The 22,123-nt window shown below is 36.6% G+C and overlaps 2 protein-coding genes across 4 annotated transcripts; one reads left to right on the top strand and one right to left on the bottom strand.

Moving 5' to 3' along the window:
* Nucleotides 1-783: 783 nt before the first annotated feature.
* On the top strand, nucleotides 784-11,690 carry LOC134744618 (short/branched chain specific acyl-CoA dehydrogenase, mitochondrial). Of its 2 annotated transcripts, XM_063678491.1 has the most exons (9): nucleotides 784-910; nucleotides 2,599-2,719; nucleotides 4,653-4,753; nucleotides 6,420-6,626; nucleotides 7,429-7,599; nucleotides 8,805-8,968; nucleotides 10,229-10,373; nucleotides 10,869-11,004; nucleotides 11,499-11,690. In XM_063678491.1, the coding sequence occupies exons 1-9, from the start codon at nucleotides 878-880 to the stop codon at nucleotides 11,675-11,677; spliced, it is 1,257 nt and encodes a 418-aa protein (XP_063534561.1). In that variant the 5' UTR covers nucleotides 784-877; the 3' UTR covers nucleotides 11,678-11,690. The 2 variants fall into 2 exon arrangements, with proteins under 2 accessions (XP_063534561.1, XP_063534563.1); XM_063678493.1 differs by lacking the exon at nucleotides 2,599-2,719 and having other exon boundaries at nucleotides 843-910.
* Nucleotides 11,691-13,039: 1,349 nt separating this feature from the next.
* LOC134744864 (protein FMC1 homolog) lies at nucleotides 13,040-14,414 on the bottom strand. Of its 2 annotated transcripts, XM_063678796.1 has the most exons (3): nucleotides 14,251-14,309; nucleotides 14,100-14,163; nucleotides 13,040-13,467 (listed from the first exon to the last, which is right to left on the bottom strand). In XM_063678796.1, exon 3 carries the CDS (start codon nucleotides 13,457-13,459, stop codon nucleotides 13,133-13,135), a length of 327 nt encoding a protein of 108 aa, XP_063534866.1. In that variant the 5' UTR covers nucleotides 13,460-13,467; nucleotides 14,100-14,163; nucleotides 14,251-14,309; the 3' UTR covers nucleotides 13,040-13,132. The 2 variants fall into 2 exon arrangements, with proteins under 2 accessions (XP_063534866.1, XP_063534865.1); XM_063678795.1 differs by having other exon boundaries at nucleotides 13,327-14,163; nucleotides 14,251-14,414.
* Nucleotides 14,415-22,123: the final 7,709 nt, after the last annotated feature.

The raw sequence follows: 22,123 nt of genomic DNA, 5'->3' as shown, positions 1-22,123 counted from the left end.
GGAGAAGCCGAGTGGGTATGTCCGACTCACACGGACTAAAACCCCTGGGGTGTTCCACCGCTCGCTTTTAGACGGGGTTTCGGGAACGCGGCTGCCAACTTCCGATACCCCGTCAGCAGTGAGGGGACCCCTGGAAATTCTGTACTAATTACTCATCTACCCATTCATTTATTTCTGTACCCATGCTATGCACCCACCCGATGTCACACTAATTTCTGTATTGTATAACTGTCCTGTTTTGTGTGCAGTAAACATATTTTTATTTTTTTGTCTTTTTATCTTAGTTTGCTCCATCCCTGGTGTGGATAAATTTTGGGAGCCTTGGGAGATGGGAGATACATTTTACCTTGGATTGACAAAACCACTCGATGTAGAAAAGGAACCCACGTCGAACCCAATATCAATTACAATATTTACAATGTCACTACCAGCAAGGTTGTGGTGGATCAGACACTGGTGAAAAAAATGTTTATTTTAGGAGCAATTATGGCCAGAAGTGTCATCATTTACAACTTTAACAAATAATAGTAATTCTCTAGGTTTTGAGTAATTAATTGAGGTCTTATTTCATACCCGTTGGCGGAGGCTAGTTAAGTACTAATTTCACAGTATGTACTAAGTCTTCAGGAAGAGATCATCTTAGGAATCCTAGCTTTCGCACCCAATAAAATATTAGTCTTGAAACTTTGAGACACCTATTAGTTGGCGCCGCGGCCAGCAACAAGCCTAAATAACATTTTAATATTCCAAATTAAACATCAATTGAACGAAACTCGTTATCTTGCGCGAGTGAGATAACATATCCAGCCTTCGACGAGAACCAGTCTTCATACCGGCTCGGTGGCACGCGCGCGCAAATAGCAACAAATAGAGAAACATGTTCCCATTGCGTCGTATTGTTGCCAATAAGGTGCGTTTAAAAAGTTTAATTAAAAAAAAAGTGTGATGCGTTTTTTTTTAGTGTTGTGAACTTCAACTGACCGCTTGGTCAGTTTAGTGAGTGACCGTTTTTATGCTAAGTATGGTTTGATACTAGTAGGTACCTACATACATGTGGGTATAGTATTTAAGAATGAGGCTTTAAACATGCTCTAAACTGTCAAAAGTTGTTCTGGTCAACCAAATTAATTGATATTTCTTGTTGACTGAATGAATGAGAAATTAATGAGTGGGTAAGTGGGTAGGTACCTGAGTCAATCATAGACCGTCACATGAGTCGCATGACTCGCATTGTTCCTAGTTTGTTATAGCCGTTATAGGTATTACAAGCATCATTAAGTACATTATAATATTATGGTGACTTGTAGACAATGTAAGTACTACAATTATACATAAATGGCCAAATAACGCTTTTCAACGTGAGATGAACGCAAGGGATTCGAAAGTTGTTCGGAAGAGCTTGGGAATATCAGGAATAATCGGGACGGGATGACCAGAGATCAAAGTTCATATGGGATAACTTTGGTACTAACATACCTATGTGTAGGCACACCTCACGCACATATTGTGTATGTGTAGGTACCCACCTATATAAGACTTCAATGCATTCAATGCCAAGAACACGCTAGGTCGTGTTCATTTTGTATTGGATATGGGGCGCTTGGCACTGAAAGCTTTAAATGCACAGATGACCTTTACATCAGCGATGTGGCACCAAAACAAGTGACAACTGAATCAACTGATGACATACTATTCTAAGCAGGCGCACGCGCAGGCTTGAAAACTGCGAAGCAACAGACTTCCTTAACATTTGGACACTGTGTTTTGTTTGTTCTATGGAACAAGTCATCCTTCACAGCAACAGCGAGAGGGGGGGGGGTCATGCTTAGTGTGACAGTAAAGTACGTATTAAGACCTATCTTTCTTCATGAAAAAGTGTGACAAGCTGGGGGGGTTTAAAAAATTGGACGACCCCTATGTTAGATACTTTAATAGGTCTTCATGGGTACGATAAACACTCGTACCCGTAAAGGATTGAGTTAAATCATAGATATGTAGGATATAGTTTATTGAAAATAAACACATTTGGTTTGTATACACACACAGAAAAACAATATTTCTCCTGAAAGTTTAGGAATACTGTAGCTTCTGATTCTGACTGGCCAAAACTGCCCTCGACCAGTGGGGGGACACTCTTCCTTTCGGGAAAACTCGGCTCCGTTCGGCACAGCATTGCTCCGAGCAATTATTAGGGTTGGCACAACTTGATGTCTCTTTGCGTGCACGACCACAGATAAGATAATGACTTGAATTTTGACAACCCTAAATAGGCGAAAGGGATAGTGCAATACATTAGAGAGGGACAGCATGATTCGACCCTGAATAGCTGTCAAACTTCGGGTTTGTAGGAAGTGTCCTTTCTGTACGGTAGTACTAAATTTATTTTGTGCCTCGACCTAGATTTGGCTTGTATTCAATTTCTGGCGACTAAATTTGTGTATAACCAATATTATTACCTGTCTTAATAAAACGTTACTCTGTACTTCCGCATGTCTAAACTGAGTAATATATTCTTTGGTCTAAACTCTCCACGAAACTGCATTCCAACAAGTTCACGTGTAAACGCCTCTTAGAATTCCATAAACTATTTTTTTACAGATCCTGGAGCAATGGCGCGCTCCCATGGTCGCCGCAGCCAAAGCGCAAAGTTTCTCAGACGCTGCACCACAGAGACCTCTGTCCGTTTTGACGGAAGATGAGTTGGCTATGAAGGAAACAAGTAATTAGCTTTTATATTTCTGTTTAAGACCTCTACAGACCTTATAAATCGCAAGCGCATTTAGATAATTGCCAGCTAAGTAGGTGCAACAAATTCAATTGATTGATTCGATATTCAGTATTCTTATTCTTAAACTTCTGGCCACACCACGTCATCTTGAAAAAAATAAGTAATACAACCCACTGCGACTAATTAGTGAGAATTAAGAGGCCGTAGTCGATTTTGGAGCAAAAATGTAAAATTGATAGATTTAGTCGTTGAAACTATACACGTTTTGTTACGTAATATCTAAATAACAAGTATTGATTTCTATTAGCACGTCTTCTCATCTTGCCTTTTAATAATGAGGTCGCGAGCATGCGTCACCGGTAATGCATGAAGAGAAGGGGCAGTTTTTAAAAATTCATCAAAAAATCATGGTGGTAAATTATACAAATTGATGTATGAGAATAGTTTCAGCAAATGTTGTAGATTGTTTAAGTATCAAAATTACGTTGAAATTATGTCGATTTTTAGAGAAATTGTCACTTGATTTGAAGTAATTTCTGGAGAAAACTGATTTCGTCTAACTTTCATTTACACTACTTTAAAGTCATAATAATAAAAATGTAGTCTGACAAACGTCAAGTACAGGATATATGTATTACAAAATTAGCATGTTTAGCAGTCCTAACTTTACGAAATTTACAAATAAGAGCGACAAAATCAGTGCTTTACGCGCGTTTACCTAAACGTCCATCAGAAAAGCAAACATTACTAATTTAGTGAGTCTGTTTTCAATAAATTGATCTGATAAAAGGTAAGATAAGAAGACGTGCTAATAGAAACCAGTACTTGTTATTTCAATTAGGTAACAAAAGGTGTAAAATTTCACGGACTAAATCTATCAATTTTACATTTTTGCGACTAAAATCGACACCGGCCTCTTAAGGTACTGTACTATGGTAGGTTAAAATTGGTTTTGGTTTGTTTTGCTAAGTTTTTAGAAAGTCATTTCTTAAAATTAAACGTTCGAATACTACTAAACTCTGGACTATACCTACTTACTCTAGTCAACCTAATAATGACCAATCACCAAAAAATCAACGTCATAGATACTTATCAACTTATCATAATTAGAATCTCAGCGCCCCACTGAAGTTGAAAACATATTGTTCAAATGGTCTTATCGCTAAAATAATACTCATGGATTAAAATTTAAATACGTGTCAGAAGACGCGATACAACAAGTTTTACTGCCTTTACCTATCATTGATAATGAGCTACGAAAATACGATGATAACGTATTTTTTGCTTTGTAAGAATTATATTTCTTTTTAAAGCTTTTTTGTTGGCTAAATTCTCACATCGCATAAATTAAATACAAGTTGGATCATCACGCGGGAATCGCGTGATCAACTAGATACCAAAGATCGCAAATTAGATGGCCCTTTCATTAAACAGAGTAGCAAAGCTGAAGCAGGGTTATATTTTATAGGTGTTTATTAAAGTCTCGGTAGGTACGACTAACAGAAGAACAGTACCTATGTGAAGATAATATTTTTTTTTTTTTAATAAATCTTACAGCTATCATTACAGTTACCCAATGCGATAGTGTCTATTAACCTTAAAAAATAATAAATTACTACTATAACTATACTACTACTATAACTAGGTATATACATACTATAACTAAGAATAACATAACACGAACAATGTAACTTATTGAACTCCTCACCCTCTTACTTATTTAATTATGATGCTGTTACCTTTTCTACTTTGTTAAGTCTAAAATAATACGTCTACAAGTACAAATCCGGTTCGAAGGATCAAATACGACCAAATTATTATGTCATTACACTTCCAATTTTAATTTCATACGCTTACGCTCCAACCCTCCGTAACCTTAAAAATAAATTGGGTTAAAGTTTAAACAATAACCTCTTGTTTGCAGTCAGAAAGCTGGCAACTGAACAAATAGCGCCTCTAGTCAAGAAGATGGAGGACGAACACAAAATTGACGATAGCGTCAGACAACTGCTGTTTGATAATGGAGTAAGTATTCCGAATAACGACTTTATAGTTCCAGATAAAAGATCGATATTCATATTCATATTTCAAACATCAAACATTTATTCAGCAAATAGGCCACAACGGCACTTTTACATGTCAATTTTTACAAACAATAAAATTAATCCAAAATTACAAAAAAAAACAATTACATAAATATAATTGTTAAATTATACAAGAAAAAAAAACTAATAAAAACTATACAAATAACAGAAGTACTAAATTGTTTAGGGATGTAAAAGTCTCTAGGTGTCAGAGATAAAATGTATATAATAATAAAAAAGATCATCAAATTATCCAGAGATGTAAAGGGTCTCCAAGACTTGAATTGTTATATAATTAATAAAAAGACAAGATATTAAATCAGACAAACAGACAAGAACCGAATGAAGTGCCTCACGTTAATGCCACTCAAAAGTTAAGTTACATAGGTAAAATGAAGCCCGTGTAAACTTGAACAGACCGGTCTCCACAAACAGCACCCGTTCACGAGTATGGTATGACGCGTATCTCAGCCATCGTCTCCCTCAACCTTCATTCGGGAAAATGGCGACCCGATCAACGACGCCACCGTAAGCAAAGACTTTTATGCGAGCATGACATGTTCAAGTTGCCGGGCTGTATTAATATATATATGAAGTAATTTAATTCAGTGAGATACAACATTTGTGCTTGTATTTATAATATACACATACATTACACGTCAAAATACAAAATACAATTACAATTAGTGGAATAACAATTAAAATTTCAATTTATTTCAACATCGAAACAATAAAAGTAAAATTATTTACACATGTACAAAAATGTAATTACAACAATAAATACTATCATATTATATTATGTTCTACATTTCCAATAGTTCTTGTAAGTGAGAGAATGTACTAGTGGCTCTATGAGCTATAGATCTCGCGGACCCCCATGGCTCCAAGCTTGAAATGTTTTCCAAGAACGACAAAAAAATATATATTTAATAATCATATCCATAAAACCGCCGTCCCTAAGAAAGAGAGATATAACGATATCTGTAATCAAGTGGATCCTGGCTAAGTATAAGGTCTTGCGTTTCTCGACTCACCTAAAAAAAACTTTGTGGCACATTTAAATACCGTCAAGTTGGGTCACTGGGGGCAGAAGAGGTAACATTAGACGAAGTAAATATTCGACGGCACCTATAAGTAATTAATCTTTGTCTCCATCAAAACACATTTCAGTATTCAGTATTCATTTATTTCTTGCTTCCATGGTACATTTTTGGGTAGTATTTACATATTTCTTATGGTATCACATGGACCCTGAATAGGGTGTAGCAAATACAGATAATTAAATTAAATTACAGTTACTTAACTATATCTAGTGGCTTTTACAAACTTATAACTACGTATATAAACTTTGTATATGATATAACACAAAATTATTACTAGTAACAACAATAATTATAATATATATAATTTCCTTTTTCGATGGTATATGTTGTTTTTATTCAGTTTACAAGCGGGTTTCGGATACGACTGAACCATTGGAATGGACTCCTTCACTTGTTGCAAGTCTTGAGTTTATTGCATCTGTCTCTTTGGATACCTGGTCAGGCCAGCGTCTAGAACTCCTTGGACCCTGTTCACCTTGTCACAATTAGTTCCCTTTTTTTCAGCTCATGGGCATCGAAACCCCGACGGAATACAGCGGCTCCGGCTGTGGGTTCCTCACCATGATGCTAGTTGTCGAGGAATTGTCCCGAGTAGACCCAGCAGTCGCCGCGTACGTGGATATCCATAACACTCTCGTCAACTCGCTCTTTATGAAGATCGGTACTGAGGAACAGAAGAAGAAGTACCTCACCAAGCTGTGCACGGAATATGTAAGTTGCAAAGTTTCAATTTTATACCAATATACTTCAATTTAAAACAGAAACATTGTGGCTCAGCATGTAGTTAACAGACAAAGTGTGTTGCATCTATTTCTTCTGCAAAAACTGCAAAGAACGTGAGTTAAAATCTCAAAAGTTATGACTATCCTATAAGGCAAGATTTTTTGATAGCCGCTTTCCGAACGCACGTAAAGAACATGCAATGCATGTACAGGGGGCCTAGCCAAGATGACACAGACAATCGTTCGCAGAGAAACGAAACGCTACTGTCTCTATCACACTATCACACCAATATGGAAGAGTGATAGAGAGACAAAAGCGTTTCGTTTTCTGCAAACGATTGTCATCTTGGCTAGCCACCCAGATATATCTAGTCATCATGATCGACAACAGTACACGCCTATATACCTCTCTGCTGGCTTCAGTGCACAGGTTAACAATCCATGCATGTACAGTATACCCAGTAATCAGTTACAGTACAGCACTGCTTTGGTATCGGCCTTCAAAGACTGCATGATCACGATCAGACGTTATGCACTTATCAGTTTCAAAATAAAGTTAACGTACCTATTTTCCGTAATTAAGTTGTTTATAAGATGGACGTAACCATCAAATTTAAGGAGAAAAAGATCTCCTATTGTGACAGGATAGGTACTTTAGTTAGACAATTGATGCCTCTTTGGGCGTTTTCTTTAGAAGCTCTAAACAATGTGCTGTGCTATAAACAGGCTATAAATGCTATAATAACCAGTGGTGTAAATAATTTTCACTGATATTAATATCTGTTTTATAGGCCGGCAGCTTCTGCCTAACGGAGCCGACATCAGGATCAGACGCCTTCGCCCTCAAGACCGTGGCCAAGAAGGATGGCGATCATTACGTCATCAACGGCTCCAAGATGTGGATCTCCAACTCGGATGTGGCTGGAGTGTTCTTGGTTATGGCCAACGCTGATCCTTCCAAGGTAAGCATTTTACCTACTTATCAATCTTATCATCATTCTGTTATGGCTATGGCCAATGCTGATCCTTCCAAGGAAAGGAAATTACTTCATCAATATCATCGCAAAACACTGGACAAAAATTTAACGATCAATCATGTCTTCATCATCTATGATTTTTCATTTATCTGCTTCTTTGTTGTTGCCTCGTGACTGAGGATTGTGACCACTTTAAATGTACCTCCATATTATGTATCGTGATCGAGTGCTCTATGGACTGCCCTTAGGAACTGGAACCATAAGGTCTCCATAAGGTGTTACACATGCCTGAGATCTGCTTAGTTACCTTATAATAAATTGGCACAACCACACAGTACAAGAGACATGACTACGTCATTCACGGATCAAGATGTGTCCCTAGTAACGGTCAACGCTAAATCCTCGAAAATAAGAAATTAATTTCACAGTGATACCCAACCTTTAGTTCGATGGTTCTCCCCCTGAAAAAGAAATACATTACCTTAATACAAATACCTAGAAGTTTTCATCATACTGACGTTTTAATAGAAGGAAAAGATCACATAAACTTGTTTAGTACAAGGTTAAAATAGACAGTAATAATTATACAGTAAATTGTTACATCACAGTCATCACATGTTTTTAAACAGGGCAAAGATAGTGTTGACTCGGTCAATAGAACTGCGATAAAGCGAAACGTAATGACTGATAAGAAAATCGTTAAATGTACTAATAACTTTTGTACATAAAATAAGACATTACGAGTACGTTTAAGTTAATTATACCTATAGTTAGGGCTTTGTAAGAAAATTCTTGAAATTTTTAACTGTCCGAAAGATAAGTAATAACGGTCACATAATAATTAAGGAAGTAGGTGCCTATTTAAGATATTACCTATATATGTAAGGCCGGTTCGAGAACTGCCACCCTGTACGCCTAATTCCTAATAACAGACAAACTACGTAGTACCTACACCGCAATCTACTTCAGCTGTCAAATTATTTTCTGCTGATAATTTATACTACTCTTAACTCTTACCCGTTTTAGTAATCCTTTGTCTATAATAATCAAAACCCCAATATTACATAACATTTTTTATTAGACTGATGAGAGGGTCTTTTTGATAACTTCAGTGTCCGTATCTCCGTAGGTATTAATAAATTCAATTAAATTCCAAATCCACTAAACTTAACTACTTACTCTTCTTTCAGGGCTACAAAGGCATCACCTGTTTCATCGTAGAGCGCAACACCCCCGGCCTATCGGTGGCCAAACCAGAGAATAAACTGGGCATCCGCGCGTCTGGCACTTGTATGGTGCACTTTGACAACGTCAGGGTGCCGGAAGGCAACATTTTGGGAGAATACGGACACGGGTAAGAATATACCAGACAGATAAATACTCTCCTTTCAGGGCTACAAAGGCATCACCTGTTTTATTGTAGAGCGCGACACCCCCGGCCTATCGGTGGCCAAACTAGAGAATAAACTCGGCATCCTCGCGTCTGGCACTTGTATGGTGCACTTTGACAACGTCAGGGTGCTGGAAGGCAACATTTTGGGAGAATACGGACACGGGTAAGAATATACCAGACAGATAAATACTCTCCTTTCAGGGCTACAAAGGCATCACCTGTTTCATCGTGTAGCGAACGACCCCGGCTTATCGGTGGCAAAACCAGAGAATAAACTCGGCATCCGCGCGTCTGGCAATTGTATGGTGCACTTTGACAACGTCAGGGTGCCGGAAGGCAACATTTTGGGAGAATACGGACACGGGTAAGAATGTAGTTTGATGATGTTGGCACCTTTAGAAATTCTTTTTTTTGCACGACGGGAAATACGCGAGGGACATCATAAGACTTCCAAAGGCACATCTGAATTCAGAGTAGGTATAACGAATGTTATGTTGGAGTGACGGCCAATACAATTTCCGCAATCTACCTAAAGTTAGCTTCCAGTTCTACGGGTCTTGGAAACTGTCTGTGTTTTGAAATAGCTATTATATATATTGTACATGGTTGTTGCCGGTCCCATATTGGGATACCCTCCTACAATTTAGGAGGGAATTAAATCTTCTCGGGTCCGTGGTGTAGGATTGGAGCCGGCGTAGTTTTTATCGCGTATATATATATATATATATATATATCTTTACTTGAAAATAATTGTAGTGTATAACTAGCCTTATGAACCGATTTTGCATGTACAACCAGCCTTAAAGTTTATAGTCTATGATTGTTCATTATTTTAGTATGTGGGTATTTTTGCACTTTGTAATTTTTCCTCAGTCACCCGTTGACCACGAACGCTGTAAAGGGTTCGAAACGTCGGGATGTATTATAAATTCAATATACGCGATATAATCCGTTTTCATAGTTTTATTTCATGAGTAACTATCGCGGTAACCGAAGACAATATTAGCTATTATATATTCAGCCACAAGAGTAGAGACTGCTGAACATATGCCGCCCCCGTCAACGCTACATACCAGGATCCTGTACATCCCCCATCGACTACAAATATAAGGGATATTTGGCAATTTCCTGTTCATAGTCACCGCTTTAAGACTTTAATGCCCCGATATACATCATTTTTGGGTTGGGGCTAATACTAAATCCCATCTTGTTCAACTTCAGATACAAGTACGCCGCCGGTTTCCTAAACGAGGGTCGCATCGGCATCGCCTCGCAGATGATCGGGCTGTGCCAGGGCTGCATGGACGCCACTATCCCCTACACTTTGGAGAGAAAGCAGTTTGGAAAGAACATCTACTCGTTCCAGGTGACTACTTGTTTAACCTCTTGAACGCTTCACGTCATAAATAAAAACGACACTCACATGACAGGTCACGGGCGCAAGCGAGGTAATGTAAACCTTACTTGAAAGCGTGAAGGTTACTTTGACAGCGTACACGATAAGTACGTGAGACATATTTTAAAATATTTAGATCACCACGGTTTCACTCACCATCACCAGCGCGCGCGCAGTGCACGGAGTACAGCCGCCGCGGACACTCGTGCCTGAGGAAGGACTCCCGAAGAGTCCGAAACATGTCGCTTTTTTTATTAGTGAGTGAAACCGTAGTCACTTAATATGTGTTCATTGCGCTGTGGGCACGAGTGGCACTGACACGACTAATTCTTGGCTTTCAAAAGGTTAAAAAGGCAGACAGTTAAGTACGATTCCCTTAAGTAATTTTACGGAACCCTTCGTGCGTGAGTTCGACTCGCACTTGGCCGGTTTTTATGATACGATTCGCTGTTTGTTATTTTTCAGGGTATCAGCTATCAGATCGCGCATTTGCAAACCGAGTTGGAGGCAGCTCGCCTTCTGACCTACAACGCTGCCAGACTAAAGGAAAACAACCTGCCTTTCGTCAAGGAGGCTGCCATGGCTAAATATTTCGCTTCAGGTAATTACTAATTAACTCTTCAAATTACATAGCTTTATATTTGCTTTTGCTCTAAATTCTTAAAACATTACGAGGAACAGTCTTGTACCGTGGTAGAAGCAGTGGACAAGGACACTCGTCCTTTCGGGCAAACTCGGCTCCGTTCGGCTTAGCATTGCTCCGAAGGGTTGCCACAACTTGACGTCCCTTTGTGTGTACAGATAAGATAATGACTTGAATTTTGACAACCCTAAATAGCCGAAAGGGATAGTCCTATACATTAGAAAGGGACAGTATGATTCGACCCTGAATCGCTGTCAAAATTCAGGTTTGTAGGAAGTGTCCTTTCTGTACGGTAGTACTATTACTTACTCTGTTGTAGAAGTAGCACTAAAATCTCAGACACTCAAAAAAGTCGGTACCTACGCTTATGACGTGAGTAAAAAATAGATAGGATAGCTGTACACCAATTTTAGTATTGCATTACAATATCTCCATAACTTTTAAAATTGCAGAAATCGCCCAACATCTGACTTCAAAATGTATCGACTTCATGGGCGGCGTGGGCTTCACGCGCGACTTCCCGCAGGAGAAGTTCTTCCGCGACGCCAAGATCGGCACCATCTACGAGGGCACCAGCAACATGCAGCTGCAGACCATCGCCAAGCTCATTGAGAAGGAATACACACAATAAAATATGTTACAATGACTTGCTTTTTCTTTCATAACCATACCTTAAAGGCCGTAACACACCGTAGCACCGCACCAAGGTCATTGTGCGACGCATCCATAAGTAAGAGATACCGCTTTCTCGCTCTTACTACTTATGGATGCGTCGCACAATGACCTGGGTGCGGTGCGATGGTGTGTTACGGCCATTACACTCGCACCTGTTCTAAGTCGCGACTAGCGTAGTACCAGAGAATAAGTAAAAGTACTACCGTACAGAAAGGAAACTTCCTACAAAACCGAAGTTTGACAGCGGTTCAAGGTCGAATCATGCTATCCCTTTCTAATATATGGCACTATCCCTATCGGCTATTTAGGGTTGTTAAAATTCAAGTCATTATCTTATTTCTGGTCGTGCACGCAAAGGGATGTCAAGTTGTACCCAACCCTAATAAGGGCTCGTTGCAATGCTGAGCCGAACGGAGCCGAGATTGCCCGAAGTGAGGAGTTTCGCACCCTTGGTAGTACCTACAGCAGCGCGGCGCACAATTTATTTATTTATTGATAAAAAAAATTACACAGCATTATAGTGGGTACTAATGCACTGCGAAATTTAGGACAATTTATTTGCGAATAGTCGCACGACATGTTTTGTATAGTATTTTTCAAACAGCTTGGGTACGTTGACACATCTTACCCCAATACAATTTTACGTTTTAAGGTTATAAACAGTATTAAGATGACTTCAGTCTGGCTCTGGCATCATACCCAAGCTGTTTGAAAAATAATACTATACAGTCTATACATAATAACTGTAATAAGCCTTCAAAAGCTTTTGTAAAATTAAATTTAAGTACTTAGATCAATGCTAGGTTCAATATATTTTATACATATATTATTTCAACATTCATAATCATAACTACTGAATTCAGAATCTCAATTTGAGATGATTCTAGTAAATCCAAACTCAGTAAGATTGGGTTGTTTTATCAACTACCTATACTGGCTATACTTCCTATTGTTCATAAAGTCTACATTGGGTCATCATCAGATCAGTTTGATGTCATCATAATACTGCATTCTCACAGCTCAGTCACTAACAAAAAGCTTGTGAAATATTGTAAATTTCCACTCATTTTCCATGGAAAAAATAAAATACTACAGATCGGTATATATAAAAGTACTCTGTGCTACAGATGGTAACTATGTAGAATGCATTGTCACAACTCACAGCAGTCACAGCTCATAGTCACATAAACAAAAAGCTTGTAATATGTGTAATCTATGGTAAGAAGAACTAATTTTCCATGGGAGAAATAAAATACTACAGATGGTAACTACAATTTATTTACATAGTTCATAATGTACAACCATGATGATAAACAACAATAAGTTCTAGACAAACCAAGAAGGTATTGTTTTCTTGTTTCTAAGTCATTTCTGAACTACATTTTCACTAGGTCTTGATATTGATTGCCCATTAGGGTTTGGGGTCATGAGGAAGTTTGAAACCAACCATTCTAGCGGTCTCCTCAATGCTTCTTTCACCCATTCCCTTAAACTCCTTATTAATCTCCTTATACCTCCTCGAGTGCAGCAGATAGTCATAATACGTTCTTGCTTTAAAGTGCATCTCATCGATAGCTTTGCAAAGCTGCTGATCCGTTACTTGGTGTTTACGGTACTGGTCCAAAATGTATCGAGCCGTCTGATTTTCTGCTAGTTTTTTCGTTGAGCTCTGCTTACGGATCTCGGACAATAATTGCCGTAGCGTTACAAGAACGGGCTTTGATGTGATACTTGCCATGGTCACACCTTCAAACAAATCAAATGTTTAACTTTTCCACCATAAGAGAGGTTATGAATTCTTCAGTGTTTTCGTAGTTCGGTTTATCACCTTTTATCCAAAAATCTTTGTCTAACTTTTCTAAAGTAATGCTTGGGAAATGATGTATTGATGTATCATTAAAAATATCAGTGTAAACAAAGTTGTTTTCTAAAATTATTTCTGACACAAATGAACTAATTTTAGCTATGAACGGTACAGTTTCTTTTAAAATTCTCTTCGGGTGATTTTCTACCAATGAGGCAAAACTATTGCAAATCAAAATGCAGTTTTCTAATTCAGGGCCCCAGTTACTCCAAAGAAAGTTGTTTGTTAATTGTTTTGGACAATGTGGTAAGTACAGAAGAGTTGGGTCTTGTTTTGATATTACATAACCTGCCTCAGTATTCTCTGCTATAACTTGAAGCCCTAAATTATCCAATATCGTACATTCACTTTTAAAAAACACCGGGTCATGTACCAGGACGTCAGAACAGTTAAGAGAGTCTTTTAAAGACAATAATAACGCGAGTTGATATCTTGAAATGTTACACTCTCCAATGTGGCCTAGTCCAAAACAAACGATAGTTTTTAGTTTTCTGCTACTCAATACTGTACTCACAGATTCTATCACGTGTTTCCAATAATCAGAGGCTCTTAAATCATCCACTGCTGACTGTATTCGTCTGAAAATTGAAAAATACGTAGGTAAGTAAGAATAACATTGCAACATAACCTCAAATACATATTAGATGTATTGTTCAATTAATTACTTTATCGCTTTGCTGACGTCGATGATTTCTTGTTCTTCAAATTTTGAGTCTATACAAGGTATTTTTGTTTGTTTATTTTTGGAGAAACGCTTAAAAGGAACTATTCGAAAACCATCGCTGTCAACTTGGTGTTTTGACATTTTAGGCGCAGCTGAGGCGTTTTTTCATGCTCTCGCTTCTTTGCGCATTTCATAATCAGCACGCGGCATCCACGCTTTCTTTTGCCATTTTGAATTAAAATTATTTGGGTTTAGATAGAAAATACAAATAAATCAAATTTAGTTTGGCATATACATCGTATGAGAATCGGACTGGCCACTTGATTAATAGGCGTAACACATCATCGCACCGCACCAAGGTCATTGTGCGACGCACCCATAAGTAAGAGCGAGAAAGAGATATCGCTTGCTTGCTCTTACTTATGGGTGAGTCGCACAATGGCCTTGGTGCGGTGCAATGGTGTGTTACGGCCATAAGATACACGTTTCAGAATGTTTGAGTTTAGAAAAAAAATGCCTCAAGGAATTCTCGAATCCCAGGCCATAACACGAATGTAGAATAAATGTTCAAAAAAAAATTCGAATCCAGGTAACGTCGTTTAAAAAAAATCCTTCCCGCCCTTTTCATTATAAAATATAAAAATATTCAAAACTCCTCAAGAGTTTCTAAACTTCCAAAACTTCGTGACCAAGTAAGAAAATAGGCACGTGACAAACTTAAATTAAATTAAACACCTCTGCTCTTGTGCATGCGCCTTAGACGAAATGTACATACCTATTTCTCGTAAAACTATACCTACTGATGATATCAGACTTTCGAAAAGTAAGTAAAACGCTTGTAAAATCCGATATTGTCCAACTGATTGCGCAAGTGGGGTATGAGGTGATCGGTCGGATCGTGAGAGCAATGCGAAGTTTGGCCTGGTTGACATTTATTTGTGCCATACCATATAAGGTATATAACGTACGATACCTCAGTGTTCGATTCCTATACAAAATTATTTTATTCTATGCACACTACATAACATAACACTATAATTGTAAGGCGTTTACACAAAACGTGAGTATACCACACTTTTACTTGTAAAATATTATGCCATGTGCAGCATCACCATTGAGCCGCAGCCCGCATCCTAATACTACACGAAAGAATACCACAACTTTAAAAAGAAGACAAGTGTTTATTTTAATAGGCTGTTCATATGCTATGTTGTGTTCCTAATTAGATGGTGAGTAAGGTTCCTATAGAGTCCCATAGATGCAACTGCGTTTTGTGTACGCTCGTACGCTGTCGATACTTATAAGGCTGCAGGTATGATAATACTATTACTTATTCTGTGCTGCAGGTCCACTGGACTGGAGCGAGCAGTGCAGCGGTGAGCGAGGGAAAATCTACTCCTTTATATTATTTTTTAGGGCCGAAAACTCTTTCTATGAGCTTGCTTCACCGGAGTGGAATAGCTTCTATAAGCCGCGGTAGCTGTTTACGATCAGGGGCCTACTGAAGACAACCATACATATCGACAAATGCCAAATAAAAAGAAAAACAAGTGCGAGTCGGACTCGCCCATCGAGGGTTCCGTACCTTTTAGTATTTGTTGATATAGCGGCAACAGAAATACATCATCTGTGAAAATTTCAACTGTCTAACTATCACGGTTCATGAGATACAGTCTGGTGACAGACAGACGGACAGCGCAGTGATTCTTAGTAATAGGGTCCCGTTTTTACCTTTTGAGTACGGAACCCTAAAAATGTATCGGTATGACAGATAAGGCACATAATCATTCCCATACTTACATTATAGTTCATTTTCGATTGGCGTTGTTACTTGGCGAGGCCCCTAAGGCTGTACACTTGATCGCTACCATTGCGGTAAAATAGAGAAACAAAGCTTAACAAACAAAACATGTACCGTGAAACCGTAACTAGCTCAAACTAATTTATCATCAGAACAAGTAGGTTACCACGTAACATACCTTCGTAACCTAACCCGAATTCAAATTCGAAAATTTCAATATTTTAATCAAACAAAACTTGGTCTAGTCTAGTTACATCGATCACATGTTTATGGTTGTCATGAATATTTAACATCAATTATGAAGTGTGTTATTTCCTCTTCATCTGGCGAACGAGTTTGTTTCGTCATGTCGGATGCATATTATTGCATATGCTGTACGCTGTAAATATTAATTGCCATTGCTTGCGCGAACACAGACAATGCAGTTCATTTCGGGGGGGAATTCTTGCCAATTACAAAAATGGTAGAAATAAATATTAAATATAGGTAAAAGGATTGGGTTTGTAATAAAAATTTAACTAACAACAAAATAAAAATTAATTTATCAAGACGAGACGATTCTTATGAGTATAAAATCAATACTCATACTCGTATATCCTTTTTTTTAGTTTATATACTTATTTGTTTATTGTTTATTATTGTATACATGTACAGTACAGTGATGCATCAGAATACATGGTGTGTATTTGAGAATAAAATAATGAGTACAAAAGTTACAGACTTGTTTACTGAAATAGTTAGAGCCTATGATGGAATTCGGTAAGGGTTGCTGGAGAGTGGAGAGATGCTCTACAGCAGCCCCAACTTCAATTATTTATTATTAGCTTGTACTCCCAAACTATAAGGTAATTTTTTTAGTCTTTAATATATAAAAAATGCTAGAGCATGACGTAGTTTACTTACCTACCAAGTAGGTATAAAAAATACCGAAACCACTAAGTATATACTTATAGTTGTGCTGTGCCTGCTATTTTTCCTGGATCTCGAATCCCGCCATCACATCCGTTGATGGCAATGGGACCAAGTAATCCCTGTTGAATTTTGACTAAGTATAACTCATAATGTGTAGGTATGTTTTTTTAGGGTTCCGTACCTCAAAAGGAAAAAACGGAACCCTTATAGGATCACTCGTCGTCTGTCTGTCCGTCTGTCGCAGCCTATTTTCTCCGAAACTACTGGACCAATTAAGTTGAAATTTGGTATACATATGTAAGTTTGTGACCCAAAGATGGACATGTAACGTAAACAAATAAAATTTAAACATGGGGACCACTTTTGGGGGGTAAATGAGAAAATTAAAAAATAAAGTTTTTCAAACTATATCATGTTATATGTCAAATGAAAGAGTTCATCGTGAGAAACTTAAATATATTTTTTTATAATTTTAGGATAAACAGTTTAGAAGTTATTTAAGAAAATATACAAAAAATGACTATTCCCCCCTCTATCTCCGAAACTACTGGGTCTAAACTTTTGTAAAAATACACAAAATAGCTCTTTACCTATAGATCACAGGAAAACCTATTAGAAATCTGTAGTCAAGCGTGAGTCGGACTTAATTACTTAGTTTTTGATCCGACCCCTACGGGTGTTTTAAAGATATTTCACATAAAAAATACATTGTTTAAATTGTGTAATGTACGGAACCCTTGAACGCGAGTCCGACTCGCACTTGGCCGGTTTTTTGTAATAATTATTGTTCCTTTAGTAATTAATGCATTTTACTAGAACCTGTCATGATATTATACCTACTTTAAGTAACTTGTTTGCAATTGGAATATCACAAGCTGAATTCAGTTTTCGGATATTTGTAAAAATGGGACCCAAGACAGAAGTAAAACACAAGACTGTCGGTTAAATACTGAAGATATAATGCTTTATATACTAAATTATCTAGGTTAACTATGAATCACACTACTTGGGAGGTCTACACGTGAAAGGTGTCAAATGGTTGTTTACCTAAATTCTATTCCTTATATAGAGGAGTCGTCTTACATGACTCTCCGTATATGGTACCGCTAAGCTATATGATCCTTATGATCTAATTACATGTTATTCGAATCCTATAAATACCTAATATTGTATGCCTACACTTCATCTCCCTCCTTTTGGAAAAGGAAAAATATATTATTGAATATATTTTTTCTTTTTTTCACATTTTTTATATTATTGTTTTTATATATATTTTTTTTACATTCTCTTTTCTTTTTCTTTTTTTTTGACATTTTTCTTATAATTATTTATCCATAACACAAAAATAATATTCATATGTCTTCCACTATAATAAGTATGGTTCATAATTATGCTAATATAAAATTTTACTTACATGTTAAAATAAAACCATTAATAATACAAAAAATTCTCTTATCTTAATAAAATTAAACTTATTTGATAACAAAGTAATTCTTAATTCAATCTCCTTTTCTATTAATTCTCTTATTTCTCATTGTCATTGTCATTATATAATACGCGTATTAATTATTTGTCACAATCCTAGGTACCTTAAATTACACAGGTTTTTTTTTTCATATTGTCAGTATGCATAACTTTTCATAGTATCGTCTTTCCTATTTACTTACAAGAAAATAATGTTTCACAATTTATTTATGTATCTCTTTCTCTTTTATGACGTCTTCACATGCTTATTATGTTTATTATTTGTGTTCATACAATTTCTTTTATAAAACATGCATAATTATCTATTCTGTAGCGCTACAATATCTCTTCAATATATCATATATTCATTAATTCACTCATTTATTATTTTATTCATTATTCTTTCAGGATACAAGGTATATTATTATTATTATTTATTTCTTTATTGCGCATATATTATTTATACCATTAATTATTACTTAACAGGCAGTTCTTTTAACACTTCCTTTCTTTAACAAACATACCACGTGTCCAAGGACCTTCACGAAAGGTAGCTCGACCGAATCATGATCAGGTAACAAGGATTTCGTGCCTGCCCTTGTATCCCGGTGTACCTTGCTACATTGTTTTAATTCGCAAAACAGTTCCCTTCGGGCCACTGAAGCTAACGAATATCATTATTACCGCTCTCATTATTCTCATATAATCTCTTTTAAAATAATTAATTTTCCTCATAATCTAAAAACAATTATTATCCGCTTCATATTACTCACAAACCATCAAAACTACAACATATAAGGATTTAATTCGCTCTTAGGTGATCAGGCTAATTGCATCATAAAAACTTATCTGCTTAGCTTTGCCATCTTTAACACAACTTTATAAACCTCACAATTTCAACCTTCTATCTTTGCGAATTTTCTCTTTAAACCAGTCCTTTACATTATAATAACTTCATTTTCTAAAATAATCGTTTAACATCACTTTACAAAATGTTACCTACGAACATTTAATTTTCCATATCCCATAATAAAATAACATCAAGTTTTATTTCATAGACATATCATAATATTTAACCGTTTTTCGTTTAATCTTTGTTACATACCTATATATGTATTCCACGTTTAATTTTTCTATATATATCACTTATTTTCTTCCTCGTTATTTGTTTATTATGCATCAAGTCCGTGTTAACAAAGTAAAAACCGGTAAAAAAAAAATATTTTTAAATATAAAGTGCAAGTTAAATATCCACATGTACAGTTAAAAAATTATTAAAATCTCAAACACAATTATTGAGTGTACCTTAATATAATAAGAGTCCATTTCTTCTTGTACATTTGGGTCCACTTAGAGTCATCCAGCCGCGCCCACAGCTTTCGTTACTGGCTAGCAATGAGCGTCATCACATACACATGCAGTCTTGGTTCGCGGATTTGCCCAGTACTTTATCCGAATAGTTAAATCACGTTTTCACGTTCACGCTGATAGATTTTTCACAAAAATAGTTTTATTTACGTTATTAGCAAACCGGCGCTGGTATATCACTTGCCTTCTTGTCCATATTATGTCTTGCTTTATTTAATTTTACGTATGTTTATCACTAGAGTCCATTTTCCCACACATTATTTTAGTTTATTTAAATTATTGTTTGTTTTCACTTTCAGTTTTTGCTTTTTGATATTTTAGTTTTTCACTGTTTTTTTTTTCTTGCGAATGTCCACATATTAAGTTTTAAATTATTTTCTTGAATTTTTCACACTTGAATCTTTGCCATTGAAGCGCGCCCTGCCAGTGCAGAACCACCTACTGCACCGGCAGGCGCCATATGGCGTAGACTTTACGCCACTGGCAGGATCGCCATGTAAAGATGGGACCCAAGACAGAAGTAAAACACAAGACTGTCGGTTAAATACTGAAGATATAATGCTTTATATACTAAATTATCTAGGTTAACTATGAATCACACTACTTGGGAGGTCTACACGTGAAAGGTGTCAAATGGTTGTTTACCTAAATTCTATTCCTTATATAGAGGAGTCATCTTACATGACTTTCCGTATATGGATTACATTCCTAACCTAATATGGGGAGAGTCGTCTTACATGACTCTCCGTATATGGTACCGCTAAGCTATATGATCCTTATGATCTAATTACATGTTATTCGAATCCTATAAATACCTAATATTGTATGCCTACGCTTCATATTGATATTTTTGAACAAACTATAAACGACTCTATACAATGGACAGAAAGGACAATTTTTGAATAGATGCGAAAATATTGTACGAGGTGGCTAAAGTTTCTTTTTGGTATATCATTAGTCTGAATTCTCAATTGGATTTGGTGATGAGTGATGCTGCTCGTCAAAAATGTATTTGTCTTTGTAGCCTTTTCAATGCAATTCAGGTGACACCATACTTTTGTTCATTTTATTCTCGATTAGTCAAAAATCTTTAGTTAGATCATCTTTAATGATGTCCCGCGAAATGGCTACTCAAAGAATGTGCTATTCAAAAACCATCAGGCGTTTATAATTTTGAATGGTCTTCATATAAGTTCACTGAAGACTGAAAGTCGATATCGATATACATACAATACCATAATTTTTATATAAATTCAATTTAATTAAATTCATTTGTAAGTATTGTATTGTAAGATTTTTAGGACACGTTGAAAGCGCGTTTATTACGTACGGACTAGGGAAATCTATCTATCTATAAAATAATAGCCAAAAAATCGGCCCTCTTACTACAATTTTCTGTATTCTAAAAACTATGTTATGCCCTACGCAAGATGAGTTCTATACTTCTAAGCACCGTAGGATGTGATGGACATCAGCACCATGCAGCACCAAAACAGAAGTAAAACCATTAATATCACATTGTTTCTTCAAAACTTAGGCAGCGTTCACAAGTAAGTTAATAAACAATCTTAAAAGTATTTGTTGAAATACCGACCAAGGCAACAGTTGTGATTTCTAAAAACAAAGTACTTATCCGAACGAACTTTTATGGTCATATAATATGTCCTTAGAATGATTTACCATTAACGGTTATTTTCAGTTTTTCCCACACTGTACAAACACTACGTACGTACGTACGTCCTTGTACATTATAAAGTATTTAGGTTAGTAAAATTACCTACTAACACACAGTTACATTTAGGACGCGCCCGCTCCGCATATCGAGTATGTAGGAACCTATTGTCCAAGCTGTATGCTTCTGACAATCAAAAAATATGTGTACAGCATACGAATCGCGCACGTATTCGTTCCATCGTACCGTACGAATAAGGCGACAATAATGTAGAACATTACAAACAGGGCCAGTTTAGTCCTGACTGCGTTTCAGATCGCATCGGAAAATCGATTATTCTTATTTTAAACTTTAAAGTTTGACGTCTACGTCCAAAGCGCGCGAAATAAATATTTAAAACTAAAAACGGTTTATGGTCAGTTTTTTTTAAACAATTATGGCCTGGATGAATGTGGTCAGAAAATATTGAGGCGTTTTTCGACGCTCTAGAATTTAATAAACACTTTCTAAAGTTGCTAAAACTAAAACTAGATGCGTAATGACTTTAGTAGGTAATATATTCAGAGAGCAGCAATTAATTCGGTTCGCGTCTTTAGATTTTATATAACAAACTTTATCTTTTACGGTAGTAGATTTTTCTATGCATTTAGTTTAAGC

This window comes from Cydia strobilella, chromosome 10 (assembly GCF_947568885.1).
Source record: "Cydia strobilella chromosome 10, ilCydStro3.1, whole genome shotgun sequence".
NCBI classification, from domain to species: domain Eukaryota; kingdom Metazoa; phylum Arthropoda; class Insecta; order Lepidoptera; family Tortricidae; genus Cydia; species Cydia strobilella.
This window is presented reverse-complemented; position numbering and strand designations above follow the sequence as displayed.

Coding starts and splice junctions, on each gene's coding strand:
- LOC134744618 (XM_063678491.1), top strand. CDS start 878: ATGTTCCCATTGCGTCGTATTGTTGCCAATAAG. Junction 911..2,598: donor GTCGTATTGTTGCCAATAAG/GTGCGTTTAAAA, acceptor ATTTTTTTACAG/ATCCTGGAGCAATGGCGCGC. Junction 6,627..7,428: donor CCAAGCTGTGCACGGAATAT/GTAAGTTGCAAA, acceptor TCTGTTTTATAG/GCCGGCAGCTTCTGCCTAAC.
- LOC134744864 (XM_063678795.1), bottom strand. CDS start 14,390: ATGTCAAAACACCAAGTTGACAGCGATGGTTTTCGAATAGTTCCTTTT. Junction 14,164..14,250: donor GACGTCAGCAAAGCGATAAA/GTAATTAATTGA, acceptor TTCAATTTTCAG/ACGAATACAGTCAGCAGTGG.